Consider the following 19,446-nt stretch of genomic DNA (forward strand, 5'->3'; position numbering starts at 1 on the left):
GAGGATCTGGTGAGGTCTTTCCGAGTTTCAACCCCACAAGAGCCACACGTGAGCATTGGACTTCACAAAGTTGATTGCTTTGTAGAAAGATTTATAGATAAATCATGTACTGCATGACTACTTTTGCTCCAATTCCTTGATCTGCCAGTCCTCGTCAATTATCGCCGTGCTGGGGGTTTCTCAAATGCTAAATTTGTGAGCGGGCACCGACCACAATGAGGCCGCCATCCTTCCATACCTGTAATCCATCTAAGGTCATTGGGACACGTGGGAATCTCGGCACCAGAGATCTCGTCAATGTACCAATATCGCTCTGCGCAGGGGAATCGTCGCTCGTAGTAGTTTATCGGGCGACTGCACCGGATACATCTCTCTGTGCAGCAGTAAATAATGCACATCTTTGCTACCTTGAGATGTCTTTCTAAAGGAGCCTGACGGCTATACACTTTTGTCGTTGTTTGAATGTTATGTCGAAGTTGCTCGTGTCTGGTGATTTCTGAAGTGAGCTGGAAGACCATAGTAGAAAAGCCTTCACATATACCCAGACTAGCCTGCGGCTGTTGTAATTATCATATGGGTGTAATGTTTGTGAATACTAGATTTGTGATTGAGTCTCGAGTGTCCTGGTACAAAGAGTCACAATGGAGTCAAAGAGAATTGTTTTCCAAACAGGTCTATGGACCACGTTCTATTTGAGCAGGATCGGCTACGTTCACACAAACCCACTTCAGCCCGTTGTAACCGTGATTCATGTATCTTGGATATTTTCTAACAAGTGAATCGCCACAAAGAAAAGGCCGGACATACCAAACTAATACAAAGCTACGCATTTTGAAAGATGTTACAATTCATGCTTATCATCAAATTTGTTCAACTAAGTTAATAAAATGCATTCCCATATCTAATCTTGCAATGAGCCAATTTCCAAGACTTGCTGAGTCTAAACCACAATGTAGCTGGAGACAACTTGAATGAGACCTCGTCTGCAGCTTATCGCTCAACATCAGGCTGCCTTTAAAGTGATTGGTGGCACGTGGTTGGGCTGTACTCGAAGTTACGAAGTCGCAGTGCGACAGATTCAGCCACCATGTAGGCCTTTGCCGATTCGGCGTCCCATTCGCGATCACTTGATCAATTTTGCCGTTTACGTCGTCAAAATACGCGTATACACAGGAACAACGGCAAAGGAGATCGGCTAGTGCATGGCCAATCGCGCTTTTCTTTAGCTGCTCAAGCTCATTTCCGTGCAGTAGTGTTGCAGTGACATTTGACTCCTTGCGGGGAACCATGTCACCCTGCTCTGCCCGTCTACCTTCGGCGGGAGCAGAGACAATCACGAAAATACAGCGATGTGTGGGAATACAGCTGAGGGTGACTGTCTGGAGGATATGTTCACCCGTAAGCCTGCCATTGATACTGCCCATTGTCTCCAAGGTAGGTTAGGTCCTTGTTCGAAATTGGCAGAATCTTGACATGACGTATCATCGTTCGGCTGGGCGTTTCGGCAAACACCTTCACTGAAGTGTATTTAAGTCACTGACGATGTCCTCTCAAAGTTCTAATTTCTACGTTGTTTACATAGACCGGCGATTTGATTCTCTTATTTTCAATTTTCCTCCGAGCGAAGTCGCTGCATCGTGCAGAATGTCTATACCATTAGTTATCATCGTCCTTTTGGGCAAAGCATTCGGCGATGGTCTTGAGTATAATCTCAATCTGCATTTGCCAAGCCACCGGCCAGAATGGGCCGAAAAGCTCTCTCCTCACCTCGCGGCTTTCAGCATAGAAATGGACCGCTGGCCAGACTGGGCTGGGCAAGAAGTCGGCAAACCAAATGAATACTTCAACCGGCATCTCTCAAACCTAGGCGAAAGGACTGGTCATATGCCATTCCTTCGGGTAGGAGCCAACTCGCAAGACAGAGCCACTCTAGATCTAAGCCTCGAGGTGATGAACAAAACCTTTCCGGAACCGACTGAGACTGTCCCCAACCCAGAAGCCGACCACATCTACATCGGCCGAGACTTTTACGCCTTATCCGGGAACCTCCCTGCCGGAACGCCCTTCATGTGGGGTCTCAACCTCAAGTCCTTGAACCAGACTGAGACTGTTGCTCAGGCCCGGTTGCTTGCCCAGACCTTTCAAGGAGACCGGGCAGACTTGACCAAGAATGTGCGACTTGTCAACGTCGAGCTAGGAAATGAGCCTGACTTTTATGGCTTGACGCGCACAGGTCGCAATGGTCCCTACGGTGTTGAGTGGGATGTTGCCAACTACACAACTACTTGGGCACAATATGCCGAGGCAGTGAGCAAAGAGATCGAGTTCGATCACTCTGGTTCAGGTGGACCTACACTGTCTCCTGGAGCCTTTACTGGTTTTAACGCACCAGAATGGACACCAGCGGGACCCTTGCAGCTAGGTATGCTGGATAATTCGACCATTCGAAATGCGACAACTCAGTTCTCGGAACATGCATACTCTGGCGGCTTCGACCCACGCCGTGTTGTCAATCCCGGCGATCTCATGAATAAGTTATATGTGCGCAGCAACATGACTTCGAAGATGGCCGGCATCCAAGCAGTAAGATCCGTGGGTTTGGATTATCTCTTGGTATGAGCACCTTGTATATACTGTCTCGTTTTACCAACTGAGATATCAATAGGCCGAAACAAATTCTTATGCAAAGTAAGTCTCATTCATTTGATGTGAAGAATATTCTGACTTTGTGCCCTATTGATAGCCATGGCCAGCCAGGGCTGAGCAACACCGTCGAGAGTGCTCTCTGGGCTGTCGACTGGCTCTTACTCGGCGCCTCTTTCGGCATACAAAGGCTTCATTTCCACCACGGGGTAGGTTTTAGATACAACCTGATACAGCCAACAAGTGACTCCGATGACGGTCTCAACATCACTCGGCCCCATATTCTTCCATCATATCACGCTTTTTTGATTGTCAACGAAGCCATCGGAAAGTCTGGCGAATCGTATGTTGCAGAAATACCGACCAGTAATGTTACTCTTACCGCGTACGGAATATGGGAGCAAGAGCGACTCGCCAGAATTGTTGTCTTGAACACGCAGGTTCATCTCGGTGGACAGGAGAAACCAAGCATCAACGTCAATCTGAAGGGAATTGGCCCAGGTCGATCGATTACCGTGAAAATGTTGCATTCGGAAAAGACGACTGCTAATACCGGATTGTGAGTCGACTTCTCACCTTTCAATTGTTTTACAAGCTTACTGAATGTTGCGACCAGGTTGTGGGCGGGACAAAGTTTCGAGACTGCGTCTGGGGAGCCGGAAGGCGATCTAAGGGAAGATGAAGTCCTGAACGATATTATTAGCTTGCCGGCGTCTTCAATTGCTCTCTTAACAATCCGATGAGTCGAATTTGTTTTTAGTCATGCTTACCTCTACATACTTTGAGAGGTGAATTAGGGTCATAATTCTACATGTTCAACTTTCTGTCTGGGGGAATTCCACCAAGCCTATTTACAGACAGCCCCTGGTCACTTCATCATCGTCCACCACGCATTGCTGGAACTTAATAGCACCCTTAAGGTAACCTCCAGGACTTCTATTACCTACCAAGTCTACCCAAACTTTTCAACTTGATTAGACAATCCAGAACTGTGCAATATCGAGATCCAAGCACGCACTTGTAACTGCAAATTGAAACCAACCAAATTTCTCCCAGTACCCTTTGATCTTATCACCTACCTAGAGAGTCGTATCGTCATCGAAGAAAGAGTCCGTGTCGTCAAGACATCTAACACGAAACGAAGGGACGTCAAGCCACTGGTTAAACTGGCGGAAAACTCGATGCGTCTCCAATCGAGCCTCCGAGACGCCCAACACTATGTCAAAATCATAAGAGGGCTTGGCGGGATCGAGTTGATGGCCAATGTACTTCGTCTGGGGCTGCTTGACGGCTTCTGGTAGTGCCTCGGGCCAAGCTTCAAGATGCTTCAAACAGCAAAGACTATCACATGTCTCATTTTGACACTGGGGCTCATGGGTTACCATCTTGCCACGCCGGATGCCTAGGTCGCTAAGGCGCTCTACACGTTGGGGGCCAGAGGCCGGTGGTTGTCTCGCTGGTTGAGAAGTCCAACGCGACAATGCAGCGGTATGCGAAGCGTCGTTACATGGATAGCGAGTTGGGAAGTAGGTCTCGTGAATACTTCTTGTGATTTTGCCTTTGCACCAGTGAGCCAGAGTTCCATTCTTGGATTTAACTTGAATGTGGTTCTCACAAGGCTTCATATCCGTGACATGGCGGACTACTTTGCTGCAGCGAATGCAGCTCTCGAGAATTTGCTTGACCTCGCACATTGTATGCCCGGTGTGGTGTTAGGTTTGGAAATGGCAGACGAACAGACCTATGCGATTTTTGGGATTGCTCGGTGGATGGATCTTCGACACTGTCACACTGATGACTCTTGTGTTTGGTTGTTGTTTCGGTTGCGATGAGATTGGAGGATTGTGTCTGGTTTACTTGGCGGATGATGCAGGCGAGTTTATGTGTCACACGACTTGGTTATGAGGAAAGGATTCTATTCACAACTCAACGCTTGTTTCGAACCTACCATTTTGTATTCACTATCAGACTGAAAGTCATAATTGCACAAAGACTACAAGACAAACTTTAGTCAGAATAAAGAATGCACAAAGAGAAGTTTTCCAAGGTCCACGATCATAACGAGTTGGATAAAGCCCTTGTCACGCCTCAAACATGGATGGAAGACCCGATCGAATTGACCTTAAGTTCCTGCGGCGCCCATCTCGACTTTGGCCGGGTAGCCCAGCAAGGCCAGTCTGAGAAAGCCACAAGTTGTGTATCATCATTGGGAAGAACTTCAAAATCAAGCAGTCAGCTACTCGCAAGTGGTAAGTTGTCTCTTCTTGAAGTTGGAAGCTGCCTGGTGCACTGGCCCCTGTGCACGCCCGTCGTTGCGTAGGCGACGGCTCAGGCCTGAAGAGGGGGGTCAGTGAACACATAGGTACATAAATCCTGCCTCATTCCTTCGCTCGGTATCGTACACAAACACGTCCATGCTCTCAAGCTCACATTGGACCACACCAAGTCCCAAAATATAATGTCGTTTAGGGTCTTCGGATGGCAGACGAGGTTTGTCTAATTTCGTAGTCAATGCGTCTTGCTGCCCCTTGAGAAGAGTCTTACTCTCAACATCCGATCATCGGATCGCGGGGGAGGCTAAAAACCTCGGACGGTATTGCGCGAACAGGCTTTGAAACTCAGGAACACTTATGCAAGCCGAACAGCAACTCATCACGTACGGCAAGGTTTGTTACCCAGGTAATTCAGCGATCCCACACGTCATGCAGCACACGATGGATGGCTTGCGTGCCTATCCGTATCCGAGGACGAGGTTTGAGGCTCAGAAAAATGTAATCCTGTTTGATGGTGATAGCGGTGTAGACCGTCTTACTTGAGAATACTTGCTCAGAGTGCACTTGAGGTCAACCAACTATCATATATAATGCGGCAGCGATGCCATTCCAAGCAATGTCATCTGCATCCACTCTCACACAACTCACAACCAGCCTCTTCTCAGGCAATCACTCGCTCAGCTGTCACCACCATTCATTTTTCTCTTCAGCTGTCCAAGCAAAGATCTCGGAATCCCATTGATTCAGGAACAGTCATGATTCTCAAGTGGAACTCGTCCCTCGCTCTGTGTGCTGCGTTGCTCGCTGGTGCAGTCGACGCCCAAGGGGCCAACTGGGGAGGTTTCAACACAATCCGCAACATTTGGACAGCCGGCGCATCTTACGACTACATCGGAAGTGGTGCTTTGTATGTGTCTAGGCTCATCTTTTGGGAAATCCTCGCACAAGCTGACTGAGGGTGATGGTAGGAGCTACAGCACGACCTCAAACGGGCCGAATCATATCAACTACATCGCCAACGCACGCGGTGCAAATAATGTCGTCCTCAACAAGTTTGCATACCCCGGGGCGGTAACGGACTCTCGCTATGCGGTGCCCACGCAAGTTCTTCCCGGGTTCAGTCCCATCATCAACTGGAATGATCAAATCAATGAGATCGTTACCGCTTTCACAGCAGCTCGTACGGCGGGTACTGCTTCGGCCAGGGATTCTCTCTTCATCTTCCTGGCGTCGAACACCGGCAATGATATTCTTGGTACCTACAACACCACCACTAATCAAGCACAAACTATCAACAATTTGATCGGAGTCATCCGCACCAAGTTTGCCCAGGTAAAGAGCTACATTCGTCCCCCCCCTCCCCCTTTCGACGCATCCACTGTTCGTCATGACTTGAGAGCGCGAGAACAATTGAGCTAGAGACTGACTTTGGCCTCTCGCCCTAGATCTATGGCGCCGGAGCTCGCAACTTTGTCTTCCTCTCTGTATTGCCGGCGGAGCTCATTCCCAGAATTCAGATATTGCCCCAGGCAGACAGAGACAAGGTCGCCGACTTCGCAAACAATTACCGTGTAGCAGTGAACAATCTCATCACGGAACTTAGAAACAACAACACGTACCGCGGTCAGATCACCATCTTTGCACCCGATTTCACCCAGGGCTTGAGGTCCATCAAGGCTGGTACGCTAACCACCGGCCCCACCGCTGGATACCTTGATCGGAACGGCTATTGCGCGGACGCTCTCCCCATTGGCATTGTCGTGTAAGTAGTGAAGTGCTTCGGCACAAAGTTGGAAACATCGTCCAAGAGGGTTCTTTCCAAACAAAGACGCTGACTGTTTTATTTCTTTGCAGACCTCCGAATCCTGACTACAAATCGACCAACTGTGCCTACACTGCACGGAAGTACCTTTTCCACGACACGATTCACATTACCTCGCCGGCTCATTGCGAGTACGCTATCAACACTCTGGCTACGCTTGGCGTCACAGCAACACCGCAGCAGTTGGGTTGTCAATTCGCTTAGTGGGTTGGCAATGTGGCATAAACATGAAGCTATGTCTGTTCGAAGCAAGCTACTCTAGCTATCATGGGATGATGGGTCTTTTTGTGGTGCAAATGATGTGCAGGTCATGTTGCAGTCAGTGTATATATTCCAAGTTTCATTACACTTAGAGGCAAATTTGTGCCAATCCAGCAAATGTATCGGTATTTACGCTCATCAAAACTCTCCAATGTTATAAAAATCCAAGGTGGCGCTCCTGTGAGCAGTCAGGTGCCCCATCGTGGAGACCGAGCCTTATGTGTCTTTCATTTGCATCGGAACGAAGTCAAGGCAGGAGCATCTACTTCAGCTCGAGGCGACGCAGCTTTTGAGTAAGAAATTCGCAAATGGCCCCGGCCATTCACTCTACCGTCAGACCATCCGACAAATTGGCTGCCCGACAACGGATGAACCGTCTCCATCCTGCCCCTTACACGATTCAAGATCGGCGGAGTTCCCAAAGCTTCGGGAATGAAGCAAACTCTAAATGCGTCTCAGACAAATTGGAAACTCATCCCACCGGCAACGACCGAGTCGCAACTTAGCAAGCCGAAGCTCTTCTTCCGCCTTATTCTCCGCCAATTCCGTAACGACTAATGGCGGAAACTTCGTACTACAGCGAGACCGAGTCGGATGAAGCATCCTTCCCCTACCCATTCCACAACCCCCCGGTCAACAACTCTCTTTAACCCATACCAGCATGGCCATGGCCTTGTTGTACTGACCAATTAACGAAGAGAGGAGGTCTCTACTCAATATCGTAGGCCGGTGGGATACTAAACACCAAAGTACTTATAGATTCGCATGCGGCTAAGAGCATCGTGTCTGCCATCTGAATTGTAGTCTGCTTGGCCCTTTACAGATCGTTCGTCGCGAAGTTCTATTCCATTCGCTCAAGACTTTTAGTCAGTTACACTCATTCTTTAACAAGTTATTTTGCGACACTCGCTCCACTCACCATGCACTTCTCTACCTCTTCTCTTGGCGCCCTTGTTGCGGTCGCGGCTGGTGCCGCCGATGCCGCAAAGTGCCCTATTCAGTTTGATGGCAGAATCCCAACAAACTTCACACCCGCCTCTTTCGATACCTCTGCGAGTCCCTTCAACAATGGCTTTGTTTTCGGCAAGGGTCTGAAGGCCAGTGACGTTGTCACTATTCCAACAGGCTTGTCGTCTCTGGTAAGCCACACATCGACATGAATATTTCTGGCAGCAGTTGACCGATCTTCCTTAGCTCGACGGCCCGGCAAACAAGCCTTTCCAAGTCAACATTGACAACAGATCCATCTTCGCGCCCACCGAGACCAACGTGCAAACGGGCTTCCGCCGCGCAGAAATGCTGCCCATGAGCAACAACGGCACCGACCCTTCCACGTCCGGCATCAAGACTGTCCACTGGAGCATGATGAAGGACCCCAAGAAGCCGCTCAACTTAACCCACGAGTACCAAATGGTCTTTTTGGAGAGCTCCATCTTCAGCTCGAACCAATTCGCGCTCAAGTACGGCGATCTCATCGGCATTCACCCGGCGGACCCGGATGTTCTCCACCTGTTTGGCAACTCCAACACCAACCCGTCGCCGGAGCTCTTCAAGACCAAGTTCACTGAGGGCGTGTTCCACAACTTTGCCCTGACTTTGGACTTTGGCAAGAAGTGAGTGCATAGTTATACTTCTGTGACTGTAACCGGCTTAACTGACATTGATATCGCAGCTTGACCCAGGTGTACTACTCTCAAGGAAATGCCCCCCTTGTCGCTCAGGGCCAGCCCATCGAGAACGATATCTCTGGACAGGGACAGTTCCACTTTGGCGTCTTGAAGAAGTCGATCAACGGCACCGGTGGCCTAACCAAGTCTGGTTTCCACGAGTCTGGAATCAACGAGGGCATCATTTTCGGTTCCATCTTTGAGGAGGACAGCATCGATGGCTGTGTGACCTTGTCTCTTTGATTACCCAAGGGTCTTCTTTGAGTCCCTGCATTTACATAGATATCCAGCCTTGGAGTTTGATAGAATATGGCTTCCAATTCACATTGGTTTCAATTATTGGTATACTAGACTAATTAAGTGCAGTGATGCACTCGAAGTCATGTGTCAGGTCAAAACGCCAGTGATTCCGATACTCCTTCTGTAGACACAAGTCCAATTCCACTAGGCCATCTACCAAAATCAACGTCCCAGTATCGGATCGCCAACCTCAAATCTTCCACTTGAGCTCCTCCAAAACCTCTCTTGCAGCCCTCTGACCCGCAAATACAGCGCCCTCCATGTACCCATAATGCTTCGTCGAGGTCTCCGTGCCAGCCCAATGAATAGCCCCAATCGGCTTCCGAATCCACTCCCCCAGCAGCGTCCACATCCCCGGTGCCGGCGTCGCCATAGGGCACCCGAGAGCCCACTCCTCCTCCATCATGGTGTGGAAGAAGAACTCCTCCGGGTCGAGCGCCTCCGGCCCGAATGCGGACGCAAAACCAGCGAGGGCGACGGCCCGTTTCTGGTCCTTGCTGAAACTGATGAACTCTCGCGCCTTGGTGCCGACGATGAAGCCCGTGAGCTTGGCCGGGCCCCCGGACTGCGACGTCGCGTCGTAGGTCACGCTGAGGAAGCCGGTCGGGTTCGTGCTCTCTCCCGTCAGGCCTCGTTCCCTCCAAAAGGGGGTTTTGTAGGTTGCGTAGACTTTCATGTAGGCTCCCATCGGCATGTGCTGGAGCAGTGTTGTCTTTTCTACCGGTAACCTTGGCTCGAAGTCGATCTTGAGAACATGCAGTGGCGGGATGGCGGAGATGATTCGCCGTGAGCGGTATGTTCCTTTAGACGTCCGGATGGTCGCAAGACTCTCAGTGTATGTGATGCCGCGAACTGGTTCCTCGAAGCGAATGCCTCCGTCTCCCAAGTGTTCTCTCAGCTTCTCGGCAATGGCTTGGCCTCCCCCTTGTACGAAATGTTCCTGCGCTCCATTTTCGCAGCTCAAACCTGACGTGAGACTGACCAAGCCCTTGAAGAAGAACATGGCGTGAAGCATCGAGATACACGACGTATTCTGCCCGATTGTTCCCTCGAACGCCAAGTTGCCCAGATCAATGGTAGCTTGTGTCCAAGCCTGCTTCTTCAACCACTCATGCACCGTCATGCGGTCAAGCTCCTCCGCGTTTGGTGTCTGCCACGGCTCTTCCATGTTGACCGTCTCACACAATTTCTCGAATCGGCGGACGAATAGACCGGTATCCAGAACCTCCCACGGCCTCACCGGCGGGATCAGGCCTGCATAGCTTCGCGCCTTGCCCCGATAAGCCAGGACTATCTTTCCCTGGCCGGGTGGCTTGAACAATGGCACGTCGAATTCCTTTGCCAGACCGTGCATGAGATCTTGCTTGTGGCCGACGAAAGAGGCCCCGACATCCCAGTAGTCGCCATTGTCGAGCGGTATTGTCTTCGCGCGTCCACCGACGCGGTCGCGTGCCTCGAGTAAAATGACCTTCTTTCCAGCATCCTTCAGGAGTCGTGCAGCCGCGAGACCGGAGTATCCGGCACCGATCACCACGCAGTCATATATAGGCGTGGTGTCTGGTGTATCTTCCGTCGCAGATTCACCCATGGTTGCGACTTGTTGCGTTGAGCTGGGCAGAACAGTCTCTGAGAAGAACCCAAGTTTTTCGATCTGTGCAAGATGGCAAGAAAGAAAGTTTGAAGCTCTCGCCCGCGGAATGCGTAATTCTGAACCTTCTCAGTTCTTCGTCTGTACTCAAGTACTCGTCCGATGATTGCTTGGACCTGCCAGCGGGAAGCTCTCTAGCGCTTACAGAAGATTGGGAGGATTGTCAGCCACGCCTGGATTGGGGACCAATCACAACGCCTCGTAATCTCCCTTGGGCACCTTTGTCTTCCTTCGTCCTGGCTTGCTTGGCTCCTCAATCTCACATGTCTGTGAGTCTGGCTCGACTTCATATGCGTAAGCCACGGGTATTGATTTGCTGCGCACGTGGCTGAAAGGTACCCAGTATTGAATTGCACTGAGAGAAACAATCGATTGTCACGACGATCGATGCGCCTCAAGATCACTAGAGTGTGTACCATTGAATATCGGCGACGACTCTCAGAAGTTCCAACTGTGGGCGAGGAGTGCCGATTGGAGCAAGGTCGATTATCAAAAGGTATGTTCCGTCACTAATAATTAAGCTCCTGGGCCCCGAGTTAGCATGTTTGCGATTCAACAGCCGCACTGGTTTCTGAAGTCGACCCCGGATATCTACCTGATCCATATAAGCTATCTGCATGTAAAGCTTTGTTCTAGCTGTCTTGTTCATAGTATACAACAACAAGTTACCAGTAACATTCTCGTGCGTTTACACGAGAGCGAGGTTCTGAGTTTCCTGTCTCAAACCTCACTCTCGACTCCTGAGCACAGTCTTGAGCCGCGCAGTCTTGAAGCAAGAAGCCCGTAGCGTACTTGATGGGCTTCATACATGTGTCGCAGAGACATCTTTCAGCAATCTGGGCATGGGCGGAGCATCTCCTTCATCCTTGGCCGGCTTGATCTCCTTTTCCTTTGCAATCTATTCTTTCCAGTCATGCATCTCGTTCGCGTACTTATGCGGAACAGGCGGATTTTCTTCATTCGGCTCCTCTTCGCCTCCCGAGTCTTTACCATTGCATTGCTCAGAACCCTTGCATCCACAGATACCCTCACAGACTGGCTCCATCATGCCCTCGGGTATCAGCTTCGAGATGAAGGGTATCTTGAACCCGACGCACTTCTTGAAGCATTCCCCGTGACTCTTATGACTCTTGTGGCCCTCATATCCCTTTTGCCCTCCATGGCTTTCCGCTGAGGACGCCCGAGTTCCGTTTGTCTCTGCTAGACTTCTAGGCGACTCCATCTTCTTGGGAGGCAGATGCTTGTCGAGATGGTTCTTGCAGCGCTGCCAATTTGGAGGCTGATTGCCCTCGGTGTCTTTTCCTCCCTGATGTGTGGGATGCTTCATTTTATGATGTGATGACTTTGTTTTGTGATGATGTCTCATAGAACAAAACGATTGTTCCCAGGGTGCGAGGTTGCCTTTTTCCGTATCTTGGTCATGGTCTTGGTCGCCCCCTATAGGCGGCGGAACGTTGGTGACGTTGAATGATGTGGGCGTCTGGGCGGAGGCTGTGGCAATGGCTGTCTTGCTGGGAATGGCGATGGCTGCCGCGGATGCCAGGAAGAACACCAGGTAAAGAATTGTAGCCTTCATCATGGTAAGCAAACAAGGGGTGTGAATATGTACAGAGAATGAGTAGGCAGAGCTTACATGAAAGAGTAGCTAAGCACCGAGTGCTTGCTTTTATATTTCTTTGGATTCAATGTTACTATTTACATGCTCCAGACAAAGGCTACCTTGATCCGAACCTTCTCATCAGAGCAATTTTGTGCCTGAATGTAAGCTTCATTAAAGTTTTCTGAACCATGCGCATTCGTAAGACAAGTGAAGCAAGGTTCAGTGCCTGCGTCTACACTCTTCGGATCCTGCCGTATGCAAATCTTTGAAAAATCGGGTGAGAGGTAATGGAGTAGTAATCGGCTCAAATCGACCGTTCTGGATGTATATTAGGAGGGCCGTCAGTTCAGTTGACACGGGATGATTTAGCGTTCCGTGTTCGCTGAGTCGGGACTTGCACAGCTTGTGTCTTCGTAAGAAACTGGCGAATACGGCTTCTCTTCCTCGTTTCTGTAATTGCCAATCCAGTGAAAGTGTAGCGATTGAGAGACGGATGTGGATTCCACTGTTATTGTTGCACGTGGATTCACCTTGAACCCTCGGGTATCCAGTATGAGGACGCCTATGCTCTGGAGTCGATTCAACGACCGACGTCTCTATCGTACACCTCTATCATGATCATGAGCCGTAACAGCGAGATCCTGCAACTGCCTCACCTTGAATACACATGACTCCTAGCATCTCACTTGTCTTCCTCGCCCTCACCTTCACCTTCAGCCATCTCCTCGTCACCATCTTCGCCTTCTTCCCCGGCATCGTCATCTTCATCATCGTCATCGTCGTCGTCGTCGTCATCATCATCGCTCGACCCAGAGCCCTCGCTCTCTCCCTCGCTGCCAGGGTCATAGTCCTCTTCGTCTTCATCTTCATCCTCCTGGAGCGCCTGCTCAGCCTCAAGATGAGCCTTTTCAAGCTCCGTCATGCCGTTTGCATCCGCGTCTCCATTGGCACCAGCGTCTGCGTTTGCACCCTTCTTCTTCAGGTTTTCAGTCAGCTCCATCTTCGCCTTCCTCTGCTCTGCCATACTGCGGTCCTGCAGTCCGTGGCGCTTGACATAGGATTCGTCGATGCCGCCGTAGTCTTCCTGGTCCAACATGCCGAACTCAATCTCCTCGGTGGCGTCACCCTCGGTGAACACCTCCACCACGATGTTAAATGTACGCTGCAGAACGCTTGTGTAGCTCATGGCTACAATGCGGTCGATGGGCAGAAATACTAGAGGCTTTTTGAAGCCGTAGAGAATGCCATTGGGAAGGAAGAAGAGGTATCCGTCTTTGGAGCCGCGGAAGGCCTTGACGTGCACCGCCTTCTCATTTGGTCTGTGCGGCTGGCGGACGAGGCTGTGAAAGATGTTGGAGTCGGCTGAGACAATCTCGGCAGGATTGCCAGCGGAGCTGAGGTGTGTCGTCAACGCCCAATCAAAGAGACCACGGTAGGTGTCGGAGACTGCTGATGCAGCGTTCGCTTTCGGGCCTTCGATGGTGCCGGCCTTGGGGGCTGTGGCAGGCACTGTGAATACTAGAGCTTCCTTCTCGGGTGAGGTTTTCGTCGGGAGACATGTTCCACGGGGAAATAGGACGTAGTTATGCTGCACCTGGGTCTTCTCGGGTACGGGGAGGTAGAAGAGGTATTCTGAAGCGCAAGTTAGCTTGGGTGGGATGTTAGGTTCTTGTGCGATTGGAGACGCACCAATGTCATCCCAGGCATAGATTATGCCCTCGACGGGTGCAGTGGTATTCGGCAACCGCGCGTAAAAGAAGTTCGCCGTGAAGCAGAGCTCGTACTTCTTGCGCTGGGGCACGGAGACGGAGATCTCCTTAATCACAAGGAGAACCTCTTCATCGGCAGCGTTTCCAGTTCCGATGGTTTTCAGTACAGGCTTCGCAGCCACCCCATTTGTGTTGGATGCCTTGACACCGTTCGTGGAGCCTTCTTCTATCCGTCTGCGTTTTGATGCCGGTTCGGGTCCGTTGATCTGCTCGTGAACGAAACTCGCGATATTGTTGAACAATGCGACTCGATCGGGTGTGTCTGGGTAGACGAGAATTAGCATTTGAGAATTCAGGAGAAGAATTCAGAAGAAGAAAACTGCGCAATTGGAACGGATGGTCGTACTGGCTGCCTTTTGAATGCCCTGCAAAATGTCGGGTCGCGACTGGAAGACGGCTTCCAGCCGCTGGCTGTCGAGGCCAGCAACCATTTTTTGATGAAATATTTGTTTTCTGTCCCAGAAATTCGGTGTCTTCTTGATGATGGGTTCGATGAAATTAACGAGATGGCGGCTGGTTCGAATCGTCTGAGTGGGTGAAAGCGTCCCTTTGAATGTAGTGAAAATTCAGGATTATTTTCTCTCTCTCGACGCGACGTCGACAAAAATTATGGGATGTGACGTGTTGAAGCTGGCGGCTGTTTGCTGAAGCGGCTGTTCCTGGTGCACTGCGGCACGGACTTACATAATGCGGCGGTTACAGGCCTACAGCAATCTGTACGGCGAACACTCGGGGTGGGCACGCGCCCCTTTTCTTGCGAGGGGCCACTAATTCAACCGAGTCTTCAAGGTTCCAAGGAGACAAAGGCGATGACAAAACTCGGCCATCACAGCCCTGATCATCAATTACCTCGAGCTCTGTGGACTAAAGTGCTCTGATATTTCAGTATTTGTTTGGTCTTTCTAATATTTCCTCGATACTTGCAGTTTCCAACGTATGGTGGTCGTTGCCCATTGCCAACTCCACGCTTCCGACCAACCCAGAACTTGCTTCTAATTACCACAACCAGTAGTTGCCCGAGAACCATACATCATTGTTGTTCTTTCCAGTATCCTTACTTCTCCAGCTCGCTATAGATGTGAGACATATTCCAGATTAGCCGGGAAGCAAGTTGATCATACTGTGTAGAGGAGCTCCTTCATAACAGCATCAGATAGGTATTTGATCATCAGAAGTCAAGCCGCAGTGGAGGCTAAAAATACAGGTACGAGGTCAGCCTTGTCTTATCTCTCTCCTTATCGCGAGCTAAGGGAGCTTGGACCATCCTTGGGGGTCTCGAATTCCCCTGGCTGCCCCTGAAAGAGGCGACGTCACAGTGGAGGATGCGCCCAAGGCCCCAAATGCAATGGCACTGATTTGGCGCGCATCTTGACCCCGCGGTTTCCACTCGTCTGCTGTCACCAGCCGAACAGCATATTAGGTAATTCACTGCTGGGTGCCCCACAGCTTCCTTTCCTCGGAGGTCAGGCAACATCACGGACTGTGCTCATTCAACCTCGAGTCTTGCTAACGCCAGTTCCGCCCTTGAGGTAGGCCTTGGATACCGAGCCTTCAACAGCACCCTAATCTTCCCAAAAGAATCATTGACTGCTGACGATATCATGTCATTCTCCAACATCTACACCCATCGCAAGGTCGCGGAAACGGCGGCCAAGGGCTGCGATGTCTGCTACCGTGCCACAAGTAGCGTCCTGGTCGCCCCCGAAAATAAGGTAAAACCTATGATTCCTCCCCTGACATGCGAGGCTAACTCGAGCTGTAGGACTTTTTCTACGTTTGCCCCAGTCATCTGAAAGACAAGAACTTCTGCTCCCCTATCATCGACAAAGAGGCCGTCGAAGCGAAGAAGAAGAAGGCTCTCGAGGACGAGGTTGCGCGTGTGAAGAAGGAGTACGAAGAGAAACAAAAAAAGAAGAAGGAGAAAGAAGAGAAGGACAAGGAGAAAGAGAAAGAAAAAGACAAGGAGAAAGAGAAAGACAAAGACGACAAAAAGACAGAGGACGAGATGAAGGAAGACAGCGCCAAGGCAAGCTCTTTGATATCCCGCTTGTTGCTTCTTGAGTCCATCGGATGACTGATTCCTTGAGACATCGGCTGACAAACTTCAAGGGCGGCACCGAAACCCCATCTCCGGCTGCGGAAGAGGAGCCACGTGTGTTCGCACTTCAAAAGTATGAGCTCTTTTGGCGTGCTATATGTACAAAGTTGGCTTCAACTAACACGGCTTAGGAGCTTCTTCGGGGCCCGACTTGAAAAGAAGCGACAAATGGAGATCGCAAAGAGAAACCGGGAACGCCTTCAGCAACCGAACCTATTTCCATCAGTTCCGAAAGGCATGCCGGGTAGTTGAGAGATATTCACCACCGAAGCCCGAATGACGGGACCGCAGTACAAGCACAATCGCCGGTTCCACAGCCATTTCATGACCGTCAGCCCACTCGGAGCACATGATTTTCCATGCCACCACCCGGATCAACCTGTCCTCATATACCTGCTTGGCTGTATATACCCCCAAGTCAAGATGGTGCCTATGACTAGGACAGGGATTCTAAAGCACTTTCTGTCCTAATCAGTCCTGCTGCATTAGCTCTCTCTATCTGGAGTCGGCGCCGGCTGTCATCCTTTCTCGTGCGGACAACGCTTCGAGGTTGCATTCCACTGGGAAAAAGACATCATTGTCCAAGGAACAGCTCGTCATTGGTCCATTTACGTCTCTTAGGTTGCGACTTTGGTTTACCTATATGCAGGTAAGACGACTGCAGTGGCCTTGGTGGGCAGGCGAGTTGCTGGGGAACTACAAGCTGCCGTGGAGGACACTTCCGTCAGTATCCTTGTCGGCGATCATGGGCGTGTGACTATGAGACCTGGCAACTTCTCACTGGCCGAGCCAAGGATTACTCGAGAGATCCAGGGCTTCGATCTGGTGCGGAGGATCATAGCGGTTGTTTGCCGAAGGACTAGAGACTTCCGAGGGAGAAAACCTACGATGATTCGGTTTACCCCGCTAACCTCGATGCTCGAAGGATGCACAGCTGGGGTCAATTGGGTAGATTCATGTTGTTTGGGCCCTTGCTGTCGGGTCAACGAAGGAAGCCGGCGATAGGATCACGCGGACGACTAAAGGCCGAAGATGCCGCCCCACGGCGATGGAACCCTCTATGTTGCCAACAGCACAAATTTCATCATATATCCTCCACTGATTTCCTCTTGGCCATCTCAATGCAGTGCATACTGCGAATCCCTATACGCCCTGATTCGTTCGAGGCCCGAGGAGAGGGCACACACGCAAAGTTTGCGCGGCAGCGTAAGCCATGACGCATGTCAGCACTAGGCCTGACAAGGCACTTGAGTGGCGTGAAGTAGACAGCTGGAGTCCCATGAAGCAGCAAGCGAGGATGGCACAGGCCGCCCCAACCTGCAGGAAATGGTGTTGATGGTGGCATCTTCCCGAGACACTACTGGGAGACTGGAAATATGTGCTGCCGATACGTTCGTCGTGGTCCACAAGGCCAAAAGAAACACCCCCAACATCCTACGGTAGACGGTAGGCGGCATGCGTCTCCGTCCAAGAGAAGCTTAGGGCTGACACGGACTGCTGGATCCGCGTGCTACCCGATGTCAATCGGATGGCGATCAATCGACACGCCTTGGTGAGCACTGCTGCGAAGAGTTCCTCTTTTAGAAGTCTCTCCCGAACGTTTGGTGCATATCGTAGCTAGCGCTTAATACGTCTGCTAAATCCCTCCTACAACTTACTTCTTCATGATTCGAGAAGCTGTAGCTTAGCTCCTGCCCAGCAAGCGAATTAACAGTTTATGAATATTGAAGGGTGTGATGAGGCTCCTACGAGGCCAATTCTGACTCTCAAGCTGGGCGTGGCTTACACTACTCCAGCCCCTCCATATTACCGGTACTTCCCAGCCTACAACCTGCTTATGAGGTTTCAGTCATCTCTCCGTAAATCCTCGGGGCATGGAGAAATGGATCCCTGGAATTTCCAAAGTCATGGCAACGGTAAGTGCCGCGAGTGAGCATGTACAGGATCAGGGCAATTTGCTTATTCGGGCAATACGAAACGGGGAGGGCCCAAAGCCCGCTCAAACCAACGTCGAGTTGTCGGCTAGTGCTCTCTGCCTCGGGCGGCCGCCACAGACATGCATACGCACGCTGACATCGGCAAGGGGCAGCGGGCGTGGGCTCATACTAAGGTGTTAACGCCGCAGACGAAGATAGAGGCGGGATTCTCCAGGGTGCATGTAGGCACCGTAAGTACATCTATGCTAACTGCATGGTCACAGAAAGCCTTCTGGTTTGAGCCCCCTGGTTCAGGTCCTGGCTACAGGGCAGCAAACATGCCAGGCTGCGTGAGATGCATAGCTACAGTGACAGTGCCGATGCTGCGTCTCTATTTGGCGCTCTCGCGGTGCCGAACTTTTGTTGATTGATCCTAAGTCGAGGCAAATCAGATAGGCATATTCAATAGCCTTGGCTTAATCACTATCGTCAGAACTATGTCACGCCTCGCACGAAGCTCCAAGCCTTCGGTCCCTCATGACTCGGAACCGCTACTTGACTGGGCAATAATCCAAAATCTGTCCTGGTCGAGCGGTCAGCAAAGGCTTAATGGGACTTTGGGAGCCCTTGTCAGCCCGGCTCCCTGAGCCTCTGTCGGGCACAATCAGCCTAGCTCAACCGCCGGGGTTGCGGGCGGCACTTGCTGCTGATACATAGACTAGTCAGGCCAATCACCTTAAACAGTGCCAGCCTTACGGCTGTGTGGTGGTCTAGACAATGGTGACATGGTGACATATAGTCTTGGTTTACCGGAAGCCTCGCGTGGCTTTTGTTGCCTTTTTAGCTCTGTCACCGAGAAACCCTAGACCGTGGTTGGGTAAGAGCTTGGATACTGCCTCGAGAAATCCTAGTTCCCGAGCCAAACTAACACCCCCAACGCCTGCCAAGTTTTACAAGACTTTGGCAAGTCGATCACCGTTGGCTTTCTCCAGCATAGAGGTGGGCTCTCCTGTGACGCCAAACTTTACATACGAAACCTTCACACAGCACCCCTAGGCGATGCAGACCTACAGGAGGAAGAGTCTTGCCCGTTGCCGAGGGGAGTCGGGGTGAACTAGAGTTGGTGTGAGGCTCACACTCTTTCCCTTCTAAGCTCTTTGCCATCCCGTCCACTTCCCGTACCCAGCTAAGATATAAGTTGCGCGACAGATCATAGCTCTTACATGGTATCGACGAAGATTGCACTCGGACGAGGGAGGGGGTGAGCCAAACGCGATTCTTCACGCCATAGGTGTGTCTACAGTTGAGAACCTCGCGCCTCGGTGTCGAGGTAGAGTGCATGGCGCATGGCTCGGAGGGGTGCAAGTGCCATGCAGCATCATAATGGGGGATGGTGAGGAATACAGGGGGCGGAAGAGAAACGAGGGGGCGAGAGGCAAAGGAGGTACG

General features: G+C 51.0%; 6 protein-coding genes across 6 annotated transcripts; 4 read left to right on the forward strand and 2 right to left on the reverse strand.

Annotated features, from left to right (window-relative positions):
• Positions 1–1,788: 1,788 nt before the first annotated feature.
• Positions 1,789–3,206, forward strand: HER10_EVM0007419 (uncharacterized protein; the record flags this gene model as incomplete). Its single annotated transcript, XM_035476976.1, has 2 exons — positions 1,789–2,583; positions 2,754–3,206. The coding sequence occupies 2 exons, from the start codon at positions 1,789–1,791 to the stop codon at positions 3,204–3,206; spliced, it is 1,248 nt and encodes a 415-aa protein (XP_035334113.1).
• A 2,465-nt stretch (positions 3,207–5,671) lies between these two features.
• HER10_EVM0011712 (fungal cellulose binding domain-containing protein) lies at positions 5,672–6,942 on the forward strand (the record flags this gene model as incomplete). Its single annotated transcript, XM_035481135.1, has 4 exons — positions 5,672–5,823; positions 5,885–6,248; positions 6,362–6,678; positions 6,771–6,942. 4 exons carry the CDS (start codon positions 5,672–5,674, stop codon positions 6,940–6,942), a joined length of 1,005 nt encoding a protein of 334 aa, XP_035334431.1.
• Positions 6,943–7,919: 977 nt separating this feature from the next.
• On the forward strand, positions 7,920–8,909 carry HER10_EVM0012291 (uncharacterized protein; the record flags this gene model as incomplete). The annotated part of the gene is made up of 3 exons (XM_035481688.1): positions 7,920–8,138; positions 8,194–8,612; positions 8,672–8,909. 3 exons carry the CDS (start codon positions 7,920–7,922, stop codon positions 8,907–8,909), a joined length of 876 nt encoding a protein of 291 aa, XP_035334474.1.
• A 227-nt stretch (positions 8,910–9,136) lies between these two features.
• HER10_EVM0010835 (flavin containing amine oxidoreductase) lies at positions 9,137–10,717 on the reverse strand. The gene has a single exon (XM_035480283.1). The coding sequence runs from the start codon at positions 10,552–10,554 to the stop codon at positions 9,157–9,159; it is 1,398 nt and encodes a 465-aa protein (XP_035334370.1). The 5' UTR covers positions 10,555–10,717; the 3' UTR covers positions 9,137–9,156.
• A 1,937-nt stretch (positions 10,718–12,654) lies between these two features.
• On the reverse strand, positions 12,655–14,613 carry HER10_EVM0004946 (uncharacterized protein). Its single transcript, XM_035474572.1, has 3 exons — positions 14,330–14,613; positions 13,904–14,245; positions 12,655–13,846 (listed from the first exon to the last, which is right to left on the reverse strand). The coding sequence occupies exons 1-3, from the start codon at positions 14,412–14,414 to the stop codon at positions 12,897–12,899; spliced, it is 1,377 nt and encodes a 458-aa protein (XP_035333956.1). The 5' UTR covers positions 14,415–14,613; the 3' UTR covers positions 12,655–12,896.
• A 600-nt stretch (positions 14,614–15,213) lies between these two features.
• Positions 15,214–18,330, forward strand: HER10_EVM0008340 (uncharacterized protein). The gene is made up of 4 exons (XM_035477867.1): positions 15,214–15,695; positions 15,746–16,009; positions 16,093–16,154; positions 16,213–18,330. The coding sequence occupies exons 1-4, from the start codon at positions 15,585–15,587 to the stop codon at positions 16,331–16,333; spliced, it is 558 nt and encodes a 185-aa protein (XP_035334183.1). The 5' UTR covers positions 15,214–15,584; the 3' UTR covers positions 16,334–18,330.
• The last annotated feature ends 1,116 nt before the right edge of the window (positions 18,331–19,446 follow it).

The sequence above is a fragment of the Colletotrichum scovillei genome, assembly GCF_011075155.1.
Source record: "Colletotrichum scovillei strain TJNH1 chromosome Unknown Contig00005, whole genome shotgun sequence".
NCBI lineage: Eukaryota > Fungi > Ascomycota > Sordariomycetes > Glomerellales > Glomerellaceae > Colletotrichum > Colletotrichum scovillei.

Bases quoted from the DNA above. Each gene is read 5' to 3' on its own strand.
- HER10_EVM0004946 (XM_035474572.1), bottom strand. From the start codon at position 14,414: ATGGTTGCTGGCCTCGACAGCCAGCGGCTGGAAGCCGTCTTCCAGTCG. The intron at 14,246-14,329 runs GTACGACCATCC...TCGTCTACCCAG, and splicing joins GGGCATTCAAAAGGCAGCCA to ACACACCCGATCGAGTCGCA. The intron at 13,847-13,903 runs GTGCGTCTCCAA...CTTGCGCTTCAG, and splicing joins CTATGCCTGGGATGACATTG to AATACCTCTTCTACCTCCCC.
- HER10_EVM0010835 (XM_035480283.1), bottom strand. From the start codon at position 10,554: ATGGGTGAATCTGCGACGGAAGATACACCAGACACCACGCCTATATAT.
- HER10_EVM0008340 (XM_035477867.1), top strand. From the start codon at position 15,585: ATGTCATTCTCCAACATCTACACCCATCGCAAGGTCGCGGAAACGGCG. The intron at 16,010-16,092 runs GCAAGCTCTTTG...ACAAACTTCAAG, and splicing joins TGAAGGAAGACAGCGCCAAG to GGCGGCACCGAAACCCCATC. The intron at 16,155-16,212 runs GTATGAGCTCTT...AACACGGCTTAG, and splicing joins CGTGTGTTCGCACTTCAAAA to GAGCTTCTTCGGGGCCCGAC.